Here is a 10496-nt window from a genome sequence, read left to right on the forward strand (position 1 = left end):
CGACACGTACGCGTGGGTCACGCATGCGAGTTGCTTGACAATTTGCTATCCACACATACGCGTCATGTACGCGTACGCGTCGCCATGCGACCGTCCATCCACGCGTGCGCGTCCTCTGCGCGTGTGGGTTGATGAGTTCATCCCAAATCCTTGATTTTCCATGATTTCTCCACGTGCAAGCTTTTTCTCTTCATCCTTTTGATCCATTTCTATCCTTTCCATCCTGAAATCACTAACAAACACATCAAGGTATCTAGTGGAATCAAAGATGAATTAAAATCAGCCAATTAAAGGCCTAAAAAGCATATTTTTACATTTAAGCACAATTTAGGAGACAATCATGAAACCATGTTATTTTATTGAATAAATGTGGGAAAATTGGATAAAATCTACCTAAATTAAGCACAATATGTACCACGAAATAGTGGTGCATCAATCGTCAAAACATGTCACCGACCTAGGTGGTAAGCTATCAAACCACTTCATTGCTGCTTTGGTTAACATAGTCGGGAAAGCTTTGCAGCGAATTGTATCAGACACGTTAGTTAGGTACATTCGACTTTTAAAATTGGTAAGATGGTGCCTTGAGTTGATCGTTCCATCATAGAGATCAATGTCGGGACTTTTAAAGTTCCTAGGAACCCTAGTTTGCATGAACTCTTCAATGAATGGATCTTCTCCTCCAAGAGGCTTTCTCCGACCAACCCGAGTACCCTGAGTTCTAAGGTCATCGACCTCTAGTTTTGAAAGTTTTTCTTCCAGTGCTCTTCGATGTTATACCTCTTTTCGCAAATCTCTTTCTGCTTTCTTTTGTCACTCAATCTCCTATTCATGTTGCTCTAATCGACCATGGTGCCTGTGTACAAGCCCCATAATCTATGTAGGATGAGGGGGTTGAACTTCCGAATGGATTCACTGCGGTGGTGGGTTTTTCGATGTACCCTCTTCGTGGGAGCCACTCGCTCTTTCATGTCATGCAGGTGATACGAGTGCTTGGTCATCATTGTGTGGCTCTAGTTCTGATTCAGATGTCGTATGACCGTCCTCAAATTGATTGTCCGCTATGAGTGGGTGTAGACTTCTAGATCCCCGACAATGGTGCCAATGTTCTAAAGGTTACTTGAAACGGATGGATTTGAGCCTGAACGTGAGGTCCATACTCCTTTTAAGACAGCGTCTGACTTTGTTGAGGCTAAGATACCATCGTCTGAGTTCCTCGTGTGGAGGTAGGGGGTGGTACCTGTAAGGGACTCCGATGCTTAAGTTAGCAAGGGTCTAAGCAGGTATTTTGTAGATTGGGTCCTGAATATACCCGAGTGTGTCAGTGTATTTATAGTAGAAAAGATAACCACCTCTTAGAGTAGTTCCACCTTGAATGGTAGATGCCCGTTCCCTTTTTTTAGGGAAGTTTCTTAGATCTTTCTTCTAAATGGATACGAGATATCTTAGAAGTTGGTTATTTATTTAAATAAGTAAGGCTGAATTGCCGTCGACACACCCGACTTTTATGAGGTCGGGTAGGAGTAAATGAGGCCACCTTCGTTGGGTGAATTTTTTATTCTTTTTGTGCTTGACTATATTTTTTGGGTTAGAATATGAACAAATATATAGTATAAAGTATAAACAACAAACATAAGTATAAACATATAAGAGAAGTTTTAGATAACTAATATTTGTTTTATACTCACTCCAATTTTTTTTAATACTAAAAGTATTGGTTCTCTAATATTTTTCAACGTATAATATAAAATATAATTGTTTATATATTTTTATTTATTAGTTTAAATTTCTAGGTTAATTAATTTTATAAGAAAATACTTATTAAACCTCTAAAAAAGTTCTAAAGTTTAATTTCCTTTATCCAATAATAATAATAAGAAGAAGGAAAAGTATAGATAAACAATGAAAATACTAAATAATGTGAATAATAGATATGTCGGATGTTCAATTTAATAGGTATGCAGATGATTATGTTCATTATTTTTAATTGGATAGTTATTTAATTTCTTTTAATTCAATTTACTCATGCACAGTTAATGACAGTATGATAGTATGACACACTCTAAATTTTAACTACGTTGATATTAAACAGATAAGTTTGTTAAATTAACACAAATCAATCTCAATGTTAAAACTAACTCTAATCCTAAATTTACTATCATCTACAATCATCTCTCATTTAACTTTTTTTACGTTAGAATTTTTCACTTTTTCACGTTCTATATGACAATATTTCGAATTTCAACCAACTTTTATTGTTGTTCTTCTTTTTTATTGGCGAAACAAAAAAAAAGAGAAAACATGTGTGAATGACTACAACACCGTTGAAGTCTTAGCTCCTTCACCTTCACTTTACCGTTTCTGAAATAGGGAGGTACGCCAAGAGCCACCACACCACCACCACCACCGCTTCCACCGCCCTGTCTTCGATCACAAGCATGACTCTCACTCTGATAACCGTCTATCACGTGTTAGATCGTAACCACCAAGGACCAACCACTATGCTGTTTCTCCTTCCAACCACCAGAGCAATATCCACAAGCCCACAACCAAAACTAAAACAAAAACCACATTCCTCCACTTCATAACCACGTCAGCAACACCAATAACGAGCATGAGGCTGAAGTGGAGGAAGAGAAACAAATTGACACCGAGTAGCTGAAGCGGTAGAGGCGGAGGAGGCAGTGCAGAAGCCGTGGAGGCTGAGGCCTGGGAAGCAGATGGCGCCGGCGATTACGGGTGGTACGTCGACAAGCGAAAATGGCGAAAGAGTGAAAGCGACGAACATTGAAGGAGGGATAGTGCTCGAAGAAGTTCTGGATCGCTTTCAAGGGAAGATATTGAGGAATGGTGATGGGAAGAAACATTTGAATATTCATTCTGGTGATCAAACGACGTCTTATCACGACTTGAAAAAGAAAAAACAAAATTACGTTGTTTTTGGAATTGTTACGCTGTCATTTAACATTTTAAGCCACTTAGATAATGGAAAAATGAATTTGACCAATACAATCATTTTTTAGAAATTATTTTAATTAATTTTATTTTTTGCGGACCAAAATAAAAACCGGTAATTTTTAGGGAGGGTTTTAATTATTAACCGAATAAAAATAAAAGTAGAAATCTGTACGCTATGTATACATGATGGACTATTTTTCTCATTTTCAGTATGCTTGTATGTTGTTACAACGAAAATATCTCAAAATATAACAAAAAAAAAAAAAGGCACGTAATCTTTTTATTAATCTGTTTTTCTTTCTAATTATTTTGCGGTATTTACTGCGTAAGGGTAAGAGCATTGAGCAATGCAACTCTTGAGTTGATGAGAGCCCTAAAGACTTTCTCAGTAACACTTTCGATCCCACATATGCAACTCTCCAAATCCCTCATTCTCTTCAGAACTAACCTCACTTCTTCTTCTCCCTTCTTTCTCAGATTATTCCCACGCCCTTCTGCTTCCACTGCGCCCGCTTCCAGAAGCTCCTCAATTCCTTCGTGCTCCTTATAATTCATTGATCTAGTGCTATTGCTCCTTCCTGTTATACTGGACAACTTCGCCATCTTCGTCCACGTCATCCTCCTTGATGCAAACGAAGCCGCGATGCCGTTAAAGAGAGCAACAGAAACCGTTACCGTTACGCTGATAACGTCGGAGATCACACGCGCCAGCTCAGCTTCCCCAGCGGCTGCGAACGGTGCAGTGGATAATGAGGAGGAGTAGGAGGCGGTGGGAAGGTGCATTTGATGTGTGACGCACGTGATTCCACTGACGAGTTTGTCCATGTCTTTGACCATTTTCTTCTTGGCTTTAGCGTAGAGCACAAGCTTGGAGCGGTCTCTCTTTCTAAGAGCCATCTGAGCTGCGGAGTTTTCTTCTTTGAGGGACATGACTGAGGTCTGGAACATTCCGTAGACGTCGACGAAGCGGAGGAAATCTTCTAGAAGGTTTTCAACCCAGAGAGGTTTCGATCGGAGGGAGTCGCAGGTCTGAGGGAGCTGGAGGATATCGTGAAGAGTGTCGTGTGTGTCGGTTAGGAGTTTGAGGGCGTGGGAGAGGCTAGAGTGTGTCTGAGGGTGGAACTTGGAAGCGGAGGCCCAGGTTGTTAGGCCGTTGATGTCGTCCTTGATCTGAGAGATGAGAGGGTGTGATCTGCATGGCAAACTGATGGACCTGATGTGGTGTGATATCTGCGGCTTTTGTGATGGACGGTTGGGATTCTTGTTTGGGAATGAGACGGTACGCCGGAAAACCCCTACCATAGCTATTGCTATAAGAATAATGAAATATTGGTTTAGAAGAGGGAGCCAGTGATGTTGTTTGGGGACAATCCAGGTATTTATATACTTCTTAACATGCACATGCACAAGCACTGAAGCACACGAATAAGTGTGCAATTGAAAATAGATAAGAATATAGGAGTGAAAACTGAAAAGACAAATGGAAGGAAAGGGAAAAGGAAAGGGAAAAGGAAAAGTAAAAGGAGTTAAGTGTGGAGGAGCGAATATCCAGCTGTAGTGTTTGCGGATAAGGAATAACGGAATCACTAAAACGCTCCTCTATCCTGTGGATGCGGAGACATCACGTGCCTTGACACGCTGGTAGCCTCTAATGTTTCTATTCTATGCAAGGTTTTAAAACCGATCGGTTATCGAATTGTTTTTGTTACTAATTTACTGGTTTAGTGGTTTAATCAGTTTAATCGTGTTTCAATCAAAAAAATCGTTTTAAAATAAAATAATAAATAAATTATAAATATACATCCTAAGATTATAATTATAGTTTTTGGTAAAGATTTTTCTATCAATCTGGTTCAGCCAACAAACACCAAACCAAAAAGATGTAAAACTAATTTCACTCCAAAATAGCTTCTTCTAAACTAATATCAAGTATCAAATTCTACAACAAATAATTGCCTTTCTGAAAAGAAAGAACGACCAAAGGTAACACTGCAAAACATAGAGTATCAGAGAGTAGTAAAGGAGCAAAAAGACAAGACAATGAAGGAAAAGACAGTAATCAAACTCAAAACATCAAAACACATTTGAGATCATGAGAAACAGATCTTCTAGAGGTGGTAATCTCACTGTATGTGTTGCTTCCTGACAGTGACGGACCCAAAAAATTTTAAGAGTGGGGTAAAAATATATATACTAAAATAAATTTTGTTAAATATTATTAATTATATAGAGATATAAAAATTAAAGAGTTAGTGCACACTTTCATTCTTAAAATACTATTCATTATATATAATTTATAAAAAAAATATTTTTTATTTCTAAAACTTGAACTTAAAATATTTTAATTAAATTATAAATACCTTATTATCCTAACTAATTTTTTATACACATTTAATAATAAAAGACTGAATTAATTGGTACATTAGCGCCTAATGATACACTAATATTTATAATTTGAAACTATAATTATATATAAATACTAAAATAATTAAATCTGTATACGAAAGGTATGTTTATATAAAATAACAGAAACATAATTCACAATTTTTTCTTTCTTTTTTTAAAATTAATTAAATTTGTTATATATTTTTTAATTTAATTTTGATATAATGTTACATGAAAAATTTTATACATCTATTTAATTATGTATTGTAATTAAAATATTTTTCTATTACTATTTCTAAAAATAAAAAATATATTCTAAATTAGTAAATTAATAAATTTATTTTAAAATTTTATACGCAACATAGGTACATATAATAGAACAAAAGATAAAAAATAAGTAATAAAAATGAGTAAATCGAAAATAAAATAAAATATATAAAGTCACAAAGAAAATAAAATATTAGATTAATACCTAAACTACAATTGTTTGAATTAAAATTTGCAATTGAAAATATCAAAAAGAGAAACAATGAAATTGAAAGATACATAGAGTCAGGGAGAACTATATAAAAAACATAAAATATTTAAAATTTATTTTTTAACGAAGAGAAGATAACCACTAGACAAGGAATAAAAAAAGTTGAAAATATAAAAATAAAAAGAGGGTTTAAGGGAATAAAAGAGTGACGACACAAGAATTAAATTTGATTAGGTTAAATAATAATCAAAATAATAGAGAAATTAAAAAAGTGAATTTGAAACTTTAGCTAATTCAGTTTAATTTATTTATAGTGGGGTCATTTAAAATTTGAAGTGGGGGCATATTATATATAACTATATTTTAAAAAAAAATTAAAACACTGTGGGGGCAAGTGCCCCCTCTTCTTTTCTACTGGGTCCGTCCCTGCTTCCTGAAGAAGATTGCCTCATCATCTTCAATCTTGAGCCATTTGATTAAAGCATATTGCAGAATGCTGATTGAAGTAGCAGCAGCATGTTTAGACAGTATTATGCAGAATGCAGATTAAAATAGTAACTGCATATTAGTATTCAGGATATTTAATAGTTGAGGTAATTTAATGAGGGTTACTGATTTTAGTGGTAGCTACACACTCATATAGGCAGCAATAGTATCGTAGAACAAATATCCTATATAAAAATCACAACAATTCCAGCACGCTTGCAACAGATTCAAAGATCTCAAGTTCTGCAACTATTCTGAACTAACAATTTTTTCACCTGAACATATATACTGAAGGAGAGTAAACCAACATAGCTGCAATATCTTATATCTCCAAGATAAAATGCTATTGACCACACAGTTGTAAGAACAATTTCTTTTTTGGAATTGTAATAATCAATTAATCAATTAATAATCATCCTAATCGATAATCAATTAATTTAGCAGAACAATCATCCTAATCAATAGTCAATTAACATTCAATTTAAACACGATTAAGTCATAAAACACAAAACAACAGCACATCACTATATATAAAAATTACAAAACACAAAACAGCAACACATCAAAACAGCCATAGCTAATCAATAATCAATTAATCATTCAATCTAAGCACAATTTTAAGTCAGTCACAATCTAAGCACAATCGGGTCACGACACAAAACAGAAGACAGCACACAATTTTAATGAAGATTAACAAGATTGACTAGTGAACTAAATCAACTAAATCAGCACAATTTTAACAAAGATTAACCAGCAAAATAAATCAACTAATCATTTAATGAATCAATCTAAAACAAGAAGAAGAACAAGCAGTAACAGAGTAGAGAAGCCATTGCCTTCTTCGATCTGAGCAATCTGGGCAGAGTATGAGAGAAAGTGGTTAAGCACGATGGACGACGGCGACTAGGCAACAAGCACGATGATGGACGGCAGCAGAAGCGCGGATGAGTAAAGGTAAACCAGACGACGAAAGCTAAGCTCGACGAAGAAGCTGCAATTGGAGTAATCAGGAGTTGGAGAGCTCAAGAACGACGATGGCGCCACGGACGGCGACACTGTCTCCCGCCTTGCCAAATAAATATATAATTATTATAAAAGTTCTTAAAAAAATATTTTAGCCAAATAAATTACTAAAACATATGCTATTTTAATCTTGCAAGAACATGAGTGTATATTGAAATCATTCTAGCTTTTTGAATAATTAAATCAAAACAAGATTCTGAGATGTATCTGATATATATGAACAGATTTTTAAAAGAACAATATTCATAGCTCATCTAAGAATAGAGAGAAGAGAACATAAATATTATGTGCTAGAATGCAACTGCATTACTAAAAGAGCATTGTATTGAATTAGAAAATTGTTATCTCACTTACAATAACAATCTCTATTTATAATAACAACTAGGCCTAACAAACTAAACAAACTAACTCTTATCATTTATTTAACAATAATTTTTTATAAATATATTTTTTGATAATCTTTGAATTAACTTCGATTTTAGTTATATCTTCCTTTACACCTTTCTTCAAACTGAGTGAAGAGTCAGAGATTATCCTTGGTTTGACTCTAAATCTCTCATAGAGGTGCAATGATGACAAGGATTTCATGAATATGTCATTAATTTAACTTGGAGGCAGGAATGTTATGACATATAATCTTCTTTTGTTCATGTGATCCCTTCCAAAGTGCAAGTCAAACTCAAAATGCTTCGATTAGCAAATTCTGAATCCATACTAAATTACTAATTCTATCTGAGTTGATGTTTCAATAAACTCAGTCTCAATAATGCCAGAGCAACTAATAGATTGTTGTTAGTGCATTTTCAAGCAATCAAATTAAATTGGACCTAAGGTAAACAACGTAGTTTGCATTAAGGCTAGGGGTGGACATGGTTTGGATTTTTATAAATCCAAACTGGATCCATTTCAGAACCAGTTTTATAGTTCATAAAACCAAATCAGAACTGAATTGAAGAGAGAAACCGATTCTAAATCGGTTTGAAAAAATAAAAACCGATTCTAAACCGGTTTTAGAATTTAAATTTGGTTTTATTTATAAATTAGTTTTAAATTCAGTTTTACGTATAAAACCGGTTTTAAATTTGGTTTTTTTTAATCCAAATCTAAAATCCGGTTTTTTTTTTAATCCAAATCTAAAATTCAGTTTTTTTTTTTTTTATAAAATCCAGTTTTAAAACTAGATTTTTTAACTAGAAATTTAATTTTAAAACCAGTTTCTTCAACCAAAAATTCCAATTTTAAAACTAGTTTTTAAAAATCTAATTTTCAAACCATATATTTTAACAAAAAATCCACTTTTAAAACCAGTTTTTAAAAATTCAATTTTCAACCCATAATTTTTTAAAAGAAAATTAATACTAAAGTCATTTTATAGTGTATATGTTCATTACAACTAGAATTTGGTTCTTTATAAATCTAATGACAATAGCTAATCTATATAACATTTAATCATTCTCAAGACATCAAAAGAATACCACCAAAAAATCTCTCTAAAACAACAACCATAAAGTATCAAAAGATGCCAAATTGCCAACAAAATCATCAAACAAGCACAACCTTTGACGAAAATATATCTGCAAATAACAAAATATACCTTTGTCATTTTAAAACAAATCTTTGAATGAAATTATTAAACCAAATGAGAATATTAAGCATACCTAGTCATCATCAAGATTATCAATTGATGCCGCCATAGAACAAGCACCATCATTAAAGGAAAATATATCTGCCAAGGGAATCAAATTAATTATCAAGTCTATATTCAACAACTTTTAATTGGTAACTAATACCTAAATTCAAATTAATTATCAAGAAATATGAAACAAATTTTATACCTTGATCAACTTGTTGAAGAACTTCACCATCATCATCTAAAGCAGAGAAAAGATCTTCCTTAAGCCAATCTCCTGTGCAGACTAAGGCTTCTACCATTCTAGGTGTTAAGGAACTGCGGTATGGATTGAGGACTCTTCCTCCAGTACTAAATGCAGACTCCAAAACTATCGTAGAAACATGTATAGCCAATACCTCACGAGCCATATTTCCAAGAATTGGAAATCGGGTTGAGTTGACCTTCCACCAGTTTAGTATATCGAACTTATGAGAGTATGGCTCGCATTCTTCTTGTAAATATCTATCAAGTTCAGATCTTGTATTTGTTCTGCGACCGGTTGCTTGCAGAAAAAAGCCCATACCATGAAGATCAGTATTAATGTTGTTGGCTTGAACATTTTGCGTATCAGCTTCACTTGCTTCCTCAGAACTTTGGTATTGCTGATGAAGTAACTTTATGCACTTGGACAACTTTGACTTCAATTCGCCTCCTTTTTCTTCTCCAAAGAAGTAATCCACGAAATAATTGACATACTCAATCTTTTGCATTGGATTAAGTACGATAGTAATCAATAACAACATATTCACCGAATCAGGATTTTCCCAATACTTCTCATACTTAACCCTTATCCTTTCTGCCATTGACATAGTATTAAAATCAACAAAATCACAAGAATGACGAATAAATTGTCCAATTGCAAATACTTCCTTCATATACATATCACTGGTAACATATAAGGTACCAGAAACACGTATAGTGGCATCACTGAACACTCACAAAAATGGTACAACGTACTCAGCATACTCCCAGTCTGAATCAGAAGGAACACCTCTCCCTTTTCCTTCATTCATCTCTCCTATATAGGTATTATCTTTCAAAGCAAGCAACTCAAATGCTTTGCAATGCTTCAAAGTTACCTCTAATATTTGATAGGTAGAGTTCCACCAAGTCTCAACATCCATGCAAGGCAAGCATTTATATTGGATTTTTTCTAGTTCAACACACTTTTGAAACCTACTAGCTCTAGATGGAGAATATCTAACATACTTTACTGCACTACGAATCCTCAAGACTAATTCATCAATCTCTTTCAACCCCTCTTTTACAATTAAGTTTATAATATGTGCACAACACCTCATATGAATAAATTCACTATTCAAAATAATGCTATTCCAAGAATTCAATTGCTGCTTCAGATATTTAATTGCAACATCATTAGACGAGGCATTATCAACTGTCACACTAAAGACCCGATTCAAATTCCAATTATTTAAATAAGATTCAATTGTTGCTCCTATAACTTCTCCTGAATGACTTGTCACTTGACAAAAA

At 34.0% G+C, this 10496-nt stretch overlaps 2 protein-coding genes across 2 annotated transcripts; both read right to left on the minus strand.

Annotated features, from left to right (window-relative positions):
- Nucleotides 1-3276: 3276 nt before the first annotated feature.
- On the minus strand, nt 3277-4260 carry LOC130945271 (uncharacterized). Its single transcript, XM_057874003.1, has one exon. It carries the CDS (start codon nt 4258-4260, stop codon nt 3277-3279), a length of 984 nt encoding a protein of 327 aa, XP_057729986.1.
- Nucleotides 4261-8988: 4728 nt separating this feature from the next.
- On the minus strand, nt 8989-10126 carry LOC130945272 (zinc finger BED domain-containing protein RICESLEEPER 2-like). The gene is made up of 3 exons (XM_057874004.1): nt 9953-10126; nt 9166-9871; nt 8989-9056 (listed from the first exon to the last, which is right to left on the minus strand). Exons 1-3 carry the CDS (start codon nt 10124-10126, stop codon nt 8989-8991), a joined length of 948 nt encoding a protein of 315 aa, XP_057729987.1.
- Between the last annotated feature and the right edge of the window lie 370 nt (nt 10127-10496).

Source organism: Arachis stenosperma, chromosome 8, assembly GCF_014773155.1.
Source record: "Arachis stenosperma cultivar V10309 chromosome 8, arast.V10309.gnm1.PFL2, whole genome shotgun sequence".
Taxonomy (NCBI): domain Eukaryota; kingdom Viridiplantae; phylum Streptophyta; class Magnoliopsida; order Fabales; family Fabaceae; genus Arachis; species Arachis stenosperma.

What these genes read in the sequence shown, in the direction of transcription:
- LOC130945271 (XM_057874003.1), bottom strand. Translation starts at nt 4,260, where the DNA reads ATGGTAGGGGTTTTCCGGCGTACCGTCTCATTCCCAAACAAGAATCCC.
- LOC130945272 (XM_057874004.1), bottom strand. Translation starts at nt 10,126, where the DNA reads ATGGATGTTGAGACTTGGTGGAACTCTACCTATCAAATATTAGAGGTA. An exon ending in GGGAGTATGCTGAGTACGTT is followed by an intron (nt 9,872 to 9,952) that starts GTACCATTTTTG and finishes ATGTATATGAAG; the next exon opens with GAAGTATTTGCAATTGGACA. An exon ending in TCTTCAACAAGTTGATCAAG is followed by an intron (nt 9,057 to 9,165) that starts GTATAAAATTTG and finishes TTCCCTTGGCAG; the next exon opens with ATATATTTTCCTTTAATGAT.